Genomic DNA, 12692 nt, shown 5'->3' on the forward strand with positions numbered 1-12692 from the left:
CACCCTAAAGCCTAGCCAGCCCTTCGTCACTCGAGAGTGCATGACAGGTGGAGAAGCCGCCCCAGTCGGGGTGATTGAGATAGTCCCTGTGCAGGCGAACCGCCAGGGTGGTGGAGCATGACAGACCACTCATGACCCGCTCGATGTCTGTCAACAGGAGAGCGCAGAGGGGGAGACATTTTCCCTGCGGACTTATCCACCAAAGATGGGTGGTGAATGCAGAGTATTGCAATGCAGGACACGCGAACTGGAGCGTCCCTTATCTGAGGAGACACGGAGGAACACCTGTTCGGCTGGTCATGGGCCCCTAATTCTCCTCATGACACGGGTTGTGGGTTGTATTATAGTGGACCTCTGTTCACGCCGAGCACTGAGATCTGGGCTGATTGGCCAATGCGCAACTCGTGGCGGGCTGAGTCTGTTCTCGGCAGTAGTCTTAGAAGCTCTGGAGTGTGTTGCGGGACTCGGCTAGTCCATTTCCTCTTACACTGAGGGATAGTGCCAAGTGACGTGCCGGGCCGTGACGGATCTAGGCCGAATCCCATGGTTGGTTACCTCCCCTTAGTCTCTGCCGCACATCATGACGCGGGTAAACATGTCGAGAGCCAGAGATGGCAAGGGTATCTGCATAAGCGGCAAACCTTCTGGCCGGCGTCAAATTAGGGAACTGAGAAGTGTTGCGTCATTGAGTTGGCTGTTGGTGAAATCCATTGAAATCTTGATGCGGTACTTTTGCGTTCGGTTGGCGAGCGATGGAAAGAATCGGGAGCTTATGGATGGGCATATTGCATAAAAATCTGCGCTAACTGATCGTTGTGTTCACATACTGGGTACTAATATGACATTTGCATTATTCACCTTCTCACGCCAATCTCCCCGAACCACCCTCACCTGAACCAGTTAACGGCAACATGGCTCGGTCGGAGTGGTGGCCACGGAGAAATGTGGAGCAGTTGAATCCGGCAAAGCTCCCCGCCCTGTGAGTGACAGGCCTGACTAACGGCCCGCGTTATCTCGACATTTTCTGCTTATAAACGCACACCATCATTGTCACCGGACCGAAATTTGTTTCTCGAAGCTGATCAGAGCAATATGGGCGAGGCACCGCTGTCGAAGGAGCGTCTGCTCGTGATTTTCTACCAGGAGCTGCCCGCATCGCTGGTGGGGTACATCAAAAGCAAGTTCTCCAATGCCGAGGTCACCGTGTATAGGCCGATCAAGGACGTTCCAGTCCCAAGTGGTAAGTCACTGTCGAATTTATTGACGGACCAGAAACTAAGAGCGTTGTAATACAGATTTATGGCACAATGCGACTGTGCTGGTCACATTCACAACTCTCCCGGATCTCAAAGACGCGAAGAAGTAAGCTCCCACAAATCCGGTAGATAATGCCTCTCAACTTATTGTGGTTCCAGCCTAAAGCTTATCCACTTCCTTTCCGCCGGTCTGGATCATCTCGTGGACCATCCTGTTTTAAAGGAGAGTGATATACCCATCACTACGAGCTCGGGCATTCACGGTCCGCCGATCGCAGAATGGACCGTGATGAATTGGCTAGTCTCGTCGCGCTATTACATCAAAACGTACGAGGCACAGAAAAAGCATAACTGGAACTCCAAAGAGAGCTATATGCAGGGGATGCACGATCAGGTTGGCAAGAAACTTGGAATCCTGGGATATGGAAGCATCGGCCGACAGAGTATGCCATTCGTCCGACCCCTCGATATGGGATTCTGGCTGATTGTATTCTAGTTGCCCGCGTTTCGAGTGCAATGGGCATGACCGTCCATGCCTATACGGCCTCACCTCGCACAACTCCAGAGTCAAAGCATGACTCTGGCTATATCGTTCCCGGCACCGGTGACCCTGATGGCTCAATCCCTGCTTCCTGGCACCACGGTGCGGATAGAGAATCCGTCCGCTCTTTCTTGGCCATTGGTCTCGATCATCTTGTCATCTCTCTACCCTTAACTCCACAGACCACCCATCTTCTCGGGCCGGAGGAATTTTCAATCCTGTCAGACAACTCCACACACCCCACCAGCAAGCCTTACGTGACGAACATTTCCCGCGGCAAGGTCATTGACCAGGATGCTTTGATTGCGGCCTTGAAATCGGGCCAGCTCGGTGGTGCCGCGCTGGATGTGACTGACCCCGAGCCTCTGCCGGAGGATCATCCCTTGTGGGATGCGCCGAATGTCCAGATCAGTCCTCATGTCAGTGGTCTGGGCAAGGAGTACTTCCCACGGTCTATGGATATCTTGGCCAAGAATTTGGAGAGGATGGAGAGGGGGGAGCCTTTGATTAATTCTTATAGACGGGGGAAGGCATATTGATTGGCATATAGTCAAGAGTTACTGATGGCAGAAGTGTTGACTTCAACATCCCCATATTGCCGACTGTCATCTGAAAACGGGTTTCATATTGACGGTTGGGGATCGAAAGGGTCCCGAGGCCCCATCCTCAAATATTGGGTCTTAGATCATAATTTCACTATCAAATGAAGTACGTGCGGATAGATGTTAATTGATCTCAAACCAAGCAATTGCAGCCATGTTATGATACTTTGTCAAAGATGAATAATAATATTTAATCTGATGACAATGGGTAAGCTAAGATAGATCTAAATATAGAACCCGAACGCCAGTAACCGTGCCATGTGGGTATAATATGCGAAAGCTGGGGAGCTGAATGCGAGGAACAGCAACTGACCACCGGCAATTCATAGAGACTGTATATAATACATTCAAACAGCATCATAGCTCTTCAGGTGTTTTTCAACGACTGATGAAAGATCCGCCCGCCATTCAGGGGACTGCGAATCATCGCGAGTCCGGTATTGTCTGTTGATCAAGATGGCTAGTCGTTGACTCCAGAGAGAGACAGGAGATTCCGTGGATGGCAGAAATGCCTCACTGTTTTCTCCACGCTGAGTGTATATATCGTGACATTTCGTAAGGCTGAAAGACTCGAATATGACCGACAGATCTGAAGGAAGAGGTAAACAGAGGTTATGTAGATCGCATCCTTCTGTGATTCTCTCAAAGGGCAATTTGCTTGTATGTAGGCGCCGGGACTTGGGGCCTTCTTTCTGAGGGTCGCTCTCCCTGTGGCCACTAGAATGACGCATCAGATATGCCCTCGGGTCATGGAGTGAAAGCGATGGTGTTGGGTTGGGTTGGTTGAAAGAGAAGACTGGAAGGGCGACGGAGTTGATGTCAGAAGTCAGGGCAGCTCTTGCAGCCAGGTATCGGTTGCGATGGGGAGACTTCGAAGACGAAGGACCAGGTTGTGAGCTTGACGTTCTGACGCGTTCATTCGATTGTGTGCGACGGTTCTGCATCGCCTCCTTCTTGCGCCTCTCGAAATCTAGAGCTTGTTCCAATCCAGGATAACTTTCATTGTTCATGCCCTGATGAAGACTGGCCGCCCATTTTTCGAGTACTGGAAAACCTCGACCACTGTTCATGGATTCTGGAAGATGGTCATTGGAGATTGGAGGCAAAGTATTATCACCCGTCGCAGAATGATGAGACGTCTCGTTGGGCGTTTCGTGCAAAGATGAGGGACGTCGGTCGTCAAATGATGAGTCCTGTATTGATGTCTCAGTTGGGAAGGCAAATCGCCCATTAGCAAGTTGCGAAAGAGGAGTGGGCTCCGTCTCTTGCTCAAGGCTACCACTCGAAGGGCTTTGCTGGAGCGACATTTGTGTCGTATTTTGAAACCAGGTGTCGAGAGCCCCATTTCCGTACCTTTCTCTGTTCCGTACTCGCGTAGCGTTTCGAGATCCATTTGAAACCGAAGTTTCTGTGACCGCAGACTGTTGTGGACCATGATGACGTTGGCGATGGCTGAGAGGAGACACTGATGTAACTCTCGATTGAGGGGGGCTTAACAATTCACGACTGTTCGAAGGCGTCTGATAGACATGACTATGCTCATTTGTCTGCCTGAATCCGTGCGGATTACCGTCCAACCCTGATCGAGGATGGATTGCACCCCGGGCTAGGATACGTTGCCTCTCAGAAGTATACGGCGGGACATTCATCTTAGTGATAGACCATGGATTGATGAATTCCGAATTTCTGTTCGCTGCGTTGGAGGAACGGAGAGGGCTTTGAAAAGGGCTGTGAGGAGAATTAACAGGTGAAGTAGTCTCGGTCGAATTAAGTGGTTGCATGAGAGAAGTAGTAACAGCAGTGTCGACAGCTGCCTCCGCCGAGCCCTGAGGTTTATTGATCACTGTGGCGGGGCGTTTTCTGGCCATAAGAAGCTCAAATCCAGGTCCGTTAGAAGTCGCATTCGAGGCTGTTTTCTTAGCTTTTGTTGGCTTCTTCTCGTTGGAGTTTCCTAGATCGCCATATTGCTCATGCAAAAGGCTTTCAACCAAAGAGAGAACAAGATCTCGATCCTCAAATAGTATGTCATCCTTCGACGGTTCGATATTGACGTCGTAGCTTGCCTGGGAACACTGAATCTGCAAACAGAGAAATGGATCGGAAATCGAAACGGCCGTTGCCACTTTGGAGCTTGCTGAGCGGAGATATGTCTTGTATAGCTTGACAATATCCTGTCCGATTCCTCTGCTCGTAGATAAAGGCCGGCCATCCACGTTAAGGAATTGCCCTGTGTTGTTCACTCTGGAAAAGTCTGCGCTTGTCAGCTTCTGCACTGGCATGATTGATAGAAATAGATATACCCGTGTCCGCTTTTGGGAGAAAAGAAACGAGTTGATAACATCTTCCCTGTCCTTGTTCACTTGGTTCAGAAGAAAACTTTCGAATTTCACAACAGGAGGATGCCTCTGTTCCAACAATTTTCATGGCAGTGTCTGCAAAACTCTCGGTGGAGTGTGGTGCGTACACCCAATTGTTGTTTTCATTCTTGGCCTTGAGAACTTTAAGCGAGAGACGCTTGGAAGGTCGAGCCATTGCATAAGCCTGGAGGAGCTTTTTGATCCTGGTGATATTTTTCGCAGCACTTTTCAGGACAGTCTGCCTGCGGACTGGGATGTGCTTGAGAAATTCCGTAATACGCACAGTTGTGCCCACCGGATGCGATGTTCGCTGTGCCCTTTAGGGACAAAGTCAGCTTAATTGAGAGTTTGCGAGATAGACGGAAGGTGAGGTATATACTCCATAAGCTCACCATCTCTGCCATACTTGAGACACGACCCAGCAGCCTCTGATTCGATCCGTGTCGTGATGGTGATACCCCCTGACATATTCGCGACACTGGCTAAGGCTTCACCGCGAAAGCCAAGCGATGTACCGCCGATCGTTCTGAGATCATCGGTCGTTCGGATCTTGCTGGTGAAAGCATGCTTGCACACGAATTTATGGTCCTCAGAAGGAATTCCGTATCCATTGTCCTTGACTTGGATGACATCAAGAGTATTCTGTGATATCTCGACCACTAGCGAGGAGCTCGCTGCGTCCAGCGCGTTGTCAACCAGCTCCTTCACCACCGAATATGGGTCTGTGATGGCCGAGGTAGACCCAATGGCCCGAATTGTGGTCGGGGGAAGAGCCGTGATCGGCATCTTCAGATCAGGGGATCAACCAGCCATCGGCCAAGCTGGTTCGCCGAGTATGTATCAAGCAATGGATGATGTTGGTGATGGAGAGAAACAAGAAACCAGAGGCCCAGGTCGTTACTGCCACGCACTGGCACCGGATGAGTCAGCATTGGCCTCCCTTTCCCTCCGGAATCAACAACCCAACTCGATGGCCAACCCAGCAGTTCTCGCCGTCTGCCGGCCTTGCAGACATGTTTGGTGATGACTTTGCCGTCTCTCAGCTGGCGATTCCCGCTGTCAGCGTGCTGATCAGCTTCCTCGCGTACACCTCGCAATATCTCTTCCTGCACTTCGAGTCAGCACCACTCCAAAAAGATGAGGCCTGGAAGATCAATATCTTCGCCCTGTGCATCTGGATATGCTACTTCCGCGCTTGCTATACAGACCCCGGCCGACTCCCCAGGGAATCGGCGGGTCAAAAACAGGACGATGGCTCGGCCCATAGTCGCCAGCGATGGTGTCGCAGATGCGAGGCCTACAAACCACCGAGAGCTCACCACTGCAAGACTTGCAAGAGGTTCGGATAGATAATATTATTCTTCTAGTCTTCTTGCGACTAATGTTCGCTAGGTGCATCCCTAAAATGGACCACCATTGTCCATGGACGAACAACTGTGTCTCATATTTCACTTTCCCTCACTTTACTCGCTTTCTATTCTATGCGGTGGTCGGTATGTCCTATCTCGAGACTTGTCTTTTTGATAGGGTATCGATTGTCTGGGGCAACAGAGCTCTACCAAGTGTAAGCCAATCAATAGCAAATGGAAAATTAATTACTGACTATCCAGCCTAGTACCTTGGCCCGTCAATTGTGCAGCTTGGCCACCTAGCTATTCTGTTTATAGTCAACAGCATGACAGTATTTGCGTTGTTCGTTTTGCTAGTCCGAACCGTGTGGTCTCTCGGATCCAATACTACTACCATTGAATCCTGGGAAATTGAACGACATGCTACCTTGGTCCGCCGGGCTCGTGTCCTAGGTGGATATCTCGATGGTCCCGGGGGCGTCCGTATTCACATCAAACAACAAGAGTTTCCTTATGACATTGGCATCTGGGCCAACATCAAACAAGGCATGGGAGGAAGTTCTAACGTCAGTTCAACTTGTTACACGAGTGATTCGTTTGGCTTATCCTTGCGTTAGTTTCTAAGCTGGTTCTGGCCACTCGCTTTCACACCCAACCGTTCTTCAGGCTGGGATTTCGAGGAGAATGGTTTCGAGAGTAGGTTTCGTCCTCTGTATAACCATGTCATCCGCTAACTGACACCCACGAAGGCCCCGGTGTCACATGGCCACCACCAGACCCAGATCGCATTCCTTTGCCAGCGAGTGCCAATCGGGAACCCCAAATGCCACAAACATACGCCTCTGCCAGGGAAGAAGTCGAGGCTTTCAAGCGTCGTCAATCGGAAGATCTGAAGCGCCAGAGACCATTCGAGAGAGTCCAACGTCGAAAGAGATTTTATGATCGTTACAAGGAACTCAGAGACGAAGATGAAAGCCGTGAGGTTTCTCCCGACCGCGGGTCTGCCAGTGCCTCTGATGAAGGCGAGGAATCCTGGCGCAACTCCGAGGGAGAGCGATTGCGCGATTTTGGAGTCGATGAAGACGTCGAATTCTACGACGAGGAAGATCTTCCGTTAGCTGTCCTGATTGAACAGCGAAGGCAAAGAAAACAGTGATATGGTTCGAACTATCAGACCTTTCTGGCAACCCCTCTCAGGCGTACGTAACCTAGCCACTGACTCCCATCCTCAACCCGAGTCACAGCCGTGTGGAGCACATCACAGACCTGACGAACGACGATTTCCTGCTTCTCGGCAGGGAGAATCTCCAGGAACTGCGCACCCATCAGTCTTACCCAACCCTCCAGGCCACCGTTGGCGGAGGTAGTCAGCTTAGTAGGGCGGTATTCGAGTTCCACCTTTTCCACCTGAAATCCCACCTCTTCCAATGCATTCTTCATCCACACGTCGGACGGGAAGAACCAAGGGCTTGTCTCTCTGGCCTTTTCGAGAGACATACCTTGCTGTACGAGGGCATGAATGAGTGCGGTTTGAACTTCAGCCACATTACCGTGTCCTCCCATCTCGAAGACGTACGTTCCGCCGGACTTCAGACAGCCGTGGACTGCACGGATGGTGGACATCCGAGTTGTTTCATCGCGGAGAATCCAGTGAAGAGCCGCGTTGGAGACCCTAGTTCTACATCAGAATAAAGGGAAGAAAATGCATCATCAGTCTATGCTCACACTTTGTCGTAGCTTCCATCCACAATAGACGGATCTTTCTCCAGGAATCGGCAATCGACAACTTGGAACTTCGCTTTGGGGCTCTCGTAGTTCTTCGTGGCGAAGTCGATCATGGCGGCCGAAGAGTCAATGCCCAGCACGGAGCCTACGGCTGGCAGAAAATTCTCGGTGAATTTGCCATCGCCACAGCCAATATCTAGAACTTTGTCTGTCGGTTTCGGGTCGAGGTATTTCAGCAGGGTCTGGGTCAGCTTCGGGACGAAAGATGCTGCGTTGGCGTATACCTAATGATGTCATTAAGAAATGTAAAGGAGCAGATACTATCAAGGAACCTACTTCTGAAGACCAGTGATCTTTAGTAGTGCCGTTATTGGATGCCATGTTGCTTGATAGTTGCGGGAGCATGCGCAGAAGTTGGAGTTGCCTCAGCGCGGGGCAGGATAGAAGGAAAATAATGAACAACCAAGACGATCTAAAGATTACTTTGTGAACCAGGAGCAACAAGCCTATGAATTGTTTGGCTTTGTCTTTTATTCAAGCGGGCGAGTTTTTCTTTTTTATACCTCAGTTTTTGAGGGTGACAGACACTGAAGTACAACCTGGCCGATATCGGCCACAGTCTCGAGCGCAGCACCGAGCATCCTTCGTAACCCCACCAAAGATGAGGTCATTCTCGTCGCCAAACCATTGCTTTGAAATTACCTTCCTCGCCATCACAAGACAAAGAAAGAAGTGTTTAAAAACTGCCTCAGGGACTTTACAGTATTAGTTGACGTGTCTTCCTCTCCACTTACTAGTTTAGCAGAGTTTCCTCGAGTCTGACATTTGAAACCCCATTTACACCCATTTACTGCCGAGTATGGCGTATACCGGCCATTGCAACTGTGAGAGTGTTCGCATTACTCTCTCTGAGCAGCCGCCCAACTCGGTCATCTGCCATTGGTGAAGCACCAAGAGCCTCTTGTGCGGGGGCATCGACATGCTGACAGGTTATCTAGTGCATGCTGCAAGAGAGCCGGCGGTTGTCAGTGATAACTTCCATGGAGAAAGGATATGAACGGAAAGTGCCTGGCTGACGGTGCATAAAATAGCCTTTTCGATCAATTATATGGCTGGCGAAGACGAAATGACTGTTGAAGATCCCACGAACGCGCTGAAGATCTACAATGACAAGAACACTTCCAGTGGGAACGTTATCCAGGTAGCCTAAGCACCGGTGTTTCTCATGTCCGTCCTGTAAACAAGAGCGGCGCTAACCGGTCTCTTCATGAAAAGCGATATTTCTGTTCCAACTGCGGGAGGTAAGCTGGCCTTTGCTCGATGGCTATCTAGTCATTGACATACCATGGCAGTCCTGCGTTTACCAAGACACCCCTTGTCCCGGGGAAGGTCTTCCTGAAAGCGTCACTATTCGATGAAGTCTCCCCCTGTCGCGATGAAGTGTTCGATGAGCAGCGCTTGCAGTGGGTGAACATTGAGCGAGTCCAGAAGGCTTGATAGATGGGCGCAGAGTGGTCCTTGGCGCGCGGAATGGAACCTATCAGCCCCCTTGGTTGACCGCAATGGCGTGCTTTAGGGCCGACTAGGTTAATTTAAGCTTAATTGCATATCCATCTGGGCAGTTTTTCGCCAACCGTTTCGGGCTTTCAGAGAGAAGGAGGCGGAATCCTGTGCAACAGTGATTAATTGTGGGCTTGAGATTGGCCCATTCCGAGACATTCAGCGGCTGTGGCCAAAATAGATTATTCTGCCCCCATATCCCTAGGGACTCGTAGGCGAGAATATCTCCCGTGCGACGCCATTTGCAATTGGGTGAGCATTCCAACATCGTGAGCCGAAATGATGCAATCAGGGCTGTGGGGGCTGTGATTGGCCAGACTGGAATGTTGGACAAGCACCCATCATTGCAGGGCAAAAACATAATAAAGGTGCTTGGAACGGAGCATTTGCACCACTGACTTCGTCTTAACCTCAAAATGTATTTTCCTTCCTCCTCGCCAGCCCATCAACAACCGACCCCCCGTACGCCCCGGACTGAGAGCGGGCCTTGCGGGGCATTTCGGCTCCATCCGACCGGGGACAAGTGCGAGCAAGGACCGACGGGTTGACATTTTCCTGCTTGGACCTCTCCACCTCCTCACAAAAACCTGCAGGCAAACAGAAAAAGCTTCTGCGAGCAATGCCAACCCAACCGGACTATCGGCCACGATCATGACAGAGCCTTCAGGTCAGTCATCGGAGCCGGAGCGGCCCTCCACGGCAGTTGTCCGGGACTCCCGCCCGCGTTCTTCCCACGACAGCAGTAGCCAGGACGACCAGCGCGAGGCCCTCGAACTGCAGGAGATCCAGACCCGCGAAGACAACGAGCTCGACTATTCTACGCCATCTGCGTCGTCGGGCGACGAGTACCGACCACCCACCCGCCGCATCGTATCGCATGCCAGTGTTCGAAAAGCCCGTGAATCGCGGAAGGGGCTTTGGGGGAAACTTACCCGCTTCTGGACACGAAATGTTACATTAACTGTGTCGCAGAAAAGTAATCGAGATCATTTTGGTAAGTTCATGGTCATTTCAATGCTTTCGGTGATCGCTCGCATCCGACTTTTTAAACGTTCACTATACCCCTCGATACTGACAATCCATATGCAGCTATGGAACGAACATTCTTGGCCTACATTCGTACATCGACAGTTATTGCCATGCAAGGTGTGCTTGTCGCGCAGCTTTTCCGACTGCAGCAGAGCAAGTCAGAACAAGGCACTTTGCGATTTCAACAAGTCGGTGTCCCATTATCTGTCGCCTGTCACTGCGTGGCTATTCTGGTGGGATTGATTGGTGCCTATCGGTTTTGGAAGCAACAGGGTGCCATTGCATTAGGCAAGATTTATGCCGGTGGATGGGAGGTTAATATGGTGGGGATATTATTATTTTGCGTAAGTAGTTGCGCACATCTCAAGGCCATTTGGACAATAACTCACTATTATCAGGTTATTGCGACGACCTTGGCTCTTTCAATTGCGATTGTGGTCCAAATCGATAGCGCTCCCCCTTCATTAATCGGCCGTCTAATGCGCTGGTGAATCATTGCTCACTTTGATCGGTTTTCATGCATTTGGGACGGTATCAGGACTGGAGGAGTATTGAGCGGAATATACCCTTCGGGCTCGATTTAATGTTTCTGCATAATGGCCCTGGAGGCAAGCAAGGATGCAGCTGTAGTTTTCCGTTCGCAAAGCAAATGATGATGCGAGCTTTAAAAAATCTAAGCAAATGTCAGGACAAGCGAAATGAAAATGAACGTACCGATCTTCAACCTATTACATAGTTCACAGTGACGCGACGCTCAATAAGGTCTAGCGGCTCTGTTTTCCGTCTGGGTCCCTGTATATATAAGTCCCTCACACTGCGTTACGAGTCCCCTGTTGCTCCTTGTCCCTATTCTGTTTTTGTTTACTAGCATGGACTCAGATAAATGGGGTCGGATCAAGGCTGTCTTGACTCTTCTTACATCAGCCCACGGAGACCAGGGCCGAGATCCCGATAATCAGCGGTTCCTTAAGGAATCACGCGTCTCGTATTCGGAGATAAAAATGGGTTAAGTACTAGTACAGCTTGATTTCTCGTAAGACAGAACCAGAATAATTTATCGGTTCAGAGACCCCACAAATTATTGTCACACCTCTCTAACATGATTCCAGCTACCGAAAACAACCAAGTGCTTATAGAAAAAGCTCGAGGTCTCCGACATGTCTGTTGGGGAGAGGAATATAAGCGAATGATCTCCGGCATGCTGTAAGCGGCACTGTCTCTACAGAATCAGCTGTCAGTCTAATCGATGTGCCATGTTACAGATACAATCCTGTCGCAGCCGAGCTTATAGAGGGTCGGTCACGGGCAAGGAATTTAATGACTGAGCTCAACGCCCCGCAGCAGAGCGGAGCCTCCTCCTCGCGAGAAGACGTATTGAGGAGACTCTTTGGGCATGCTGGGAAGGGAGTATATGTCGAGCCTCCTCTGTTCGTGGATTACGGATGCAACATCCGCGTAGGCGACGGGTTCTATGCAAACTTCCAGTAAGTTTTGCCAGCCTTCCGGGACGGTCTGAAAACTGATACGTCAGTTAGTCTGACTGTCCTTGATTGTGGACTTGTGACTATCGGCAACAATGTGTCAATTGGTCCCAATGTCAGCATCATCACAGGAGAGCATGAAACGCAACTCGAAGCGCGGAGGGCACATCCAGGGCTGGAATTCACGAGAGAAATAACTATCGGCGATGATTGTTGGATTGGAGCCAATGTTATTATCCTGGCTGGAGTGACAATTGGCGAAGGAAGCTCGATTGGCGCTGGATCTGTGGTTAAAAAAGCTATTCCACCTTTCAGCGTTGCTGTTGGCAGCCCTGCTCGAGTCGTCAGGTCTGCAAAGGAGAGCTAGAGAAGATAGTTCGTACTCTAGGAGTGATAGTCTTATTCAATATCGGGATGAACCGCGTATTTATTTCAATTTGAACTAGGGCTAATTTCCGGCACTAATCGAACACACCCTAATGTTTATAAATAGTTAATACAGAATCTCCACCCAACATGTTCATGGTAGACTCAAGTGTATTAAGTCGTTATCAACTGTCCTAGTATCTTCTCGTCCACAAAAGGTCTCCCGTCTACCACCCTGGCTTCCAGCCCATTTCCGGGCAGTTTCAAGTGCTCCAGTTTACCAACCACGACTTTATAATTAAACGTGTCGCCGTCCTAGACCCCAAACGCTACGAGTGGTGTTAGCCACAATACGGCCGCCCCAGATGTGGCGTCAGCGTCTGTTCATGGAAGTGTCAGCTTCAGGAGAAGGGGATTCTCGACAAG

General features: G+C 50.3%; 6 protein-coding genes across 6 annotated transcripts; 4 read left to right on the forward strand and 2 right to left on the reverse strand.

Annotated features, from left to right (window-relative positions):
• Window positions 1-1092: 1092 nt before the first annotated feature.
• N7474_004419 (D-isomer specific 2-hydroxyacid dehydrogenase family protein) lies at window positions 1093-2336 on the forward strand (the record flags this gene model as incomplete). The annotated part of the gene is made up of 4 exons (XM_057195834.1): window positions 1093-1240; window positions 1296-1362; window positions 1416-1699; window positions 1753-2336. 4 exons carry the CDS (start codon window positions 1093-1095, stop codon window positions 2334-2336), a joined length of 1083 nt encoding a protein of 360 aa, XP_057053230.1.
• Window positions 2337-2746: 410 nt separating this feature from the next.
• On the reverse strand, window positions 2747-5542 carry N7474_004420 (putative DNA mismatch repair protein; the record flags this gene model as incomplete). Its single annotated transcript, XM_057195835.1, has 3 exons — window positions 2747-4650; window positions 4700-5073; window positions 5136-5542. 3 exons carry the CDS (start codon window positions 5540-5542, stop codon window positions 2747-2749), a joined length of 2685 nt encoding a protein of 894 aa, XP_057053231.1.
• Window positions 5543-5676: 134 nt separating this feature from the next.
• pfa4 (putative palmitoyltransferase with autoacylation activity Pfa4) lies at window positions 5677-7261 on the forward strand (the record flags this gene model as incomplete). The annotated part of the gene is made up of 5 exons (XM_057195836.1): window positions 5677-6095; window positions 6149-6320; window positions 6372-6671; window positions 6723-6801; window positions 6855-7261. 5 exons carry the CDS (start codon window positions 5677-5679, stop codon window positions 7259-7261), a joined length of 1377 nt encoding a protein of 458 aa, XP_057053232.1.
• A 14-nt stretch (window positions 7262-7275) lies between these two features.
• Window positions 7276-8211, reverse strand: N7474_004422 (class I SAM-dependent methyltransferase; the record flags this gene model as incomplete). Its single annotated transcript, XM_057195837.1, has 3 exons — window positions 7276-7777; window positions 7831-8114; window positions 8167-8211. 3 exons carry the CDS (start codon window positions 8209-8211, stop codon window positions 7276-7278), a joined length of 831 nt encoding a protein of 276 aa, XP_057053233.1.
• Window positions 8212-10041: 1830 nt separating this feature from the next.
• N7474_004423 (DUF202 domain-containing protein) lies at window positions 10042-10910 on the forward strand (the record flags this gene model as incomplete). The annotated part of the gene is made up of 3 exons (XM_057195838.1): window positions 10042-10384; window positions 10480-10763; window positions 10818-10910. 3 exons carry the CDS (start codon window positions 10042-10044, stop codon window positions 10908-10910), a joined length of 720 nt encoding a protein of 239 aa, XP_057053234.1.
• A 608-nt stretch (window positions 10911-11518) lies between these two features.
• Window positions 11519-12267, forward strand: N7474_004424 (sugar O-acetyltransferase; the record flags this gene model as incomplete). The annotated part of the gene is made up of 3 exons (XM_057195839.1): window positions 11519-11578; window positions 11704-11903; window positions 11955-12267. The coding sequence occupies 3 exons, from the start codon at window positions 11519-11521 to the stop codon at window positions 12265-12267; spliced, it is 573 nt and encodes a 190-aa protein (XP_057053235.1).
• Between the last annotated feature and the right edge of the window lie 425 nt (window positions 12268-12692).

The sequence above is a fragment of the Penicillium riverlandense genome (assembly GCF_028828495.1).
Source record: "Penicillium riverlandense strain IBT 135883 chromosome Unknown utg000003l_segment0_segment0, whole genome shotgun sequence".
In the NCBI taxonomy this organism is placed as follows: domain Eukaryota; kingdom Fungi; phylum Ascomycota; class Eurotiomycetes; order Eurotiales; family Aspergillaceae; genus Penicillium; species Penicillium riverlandense.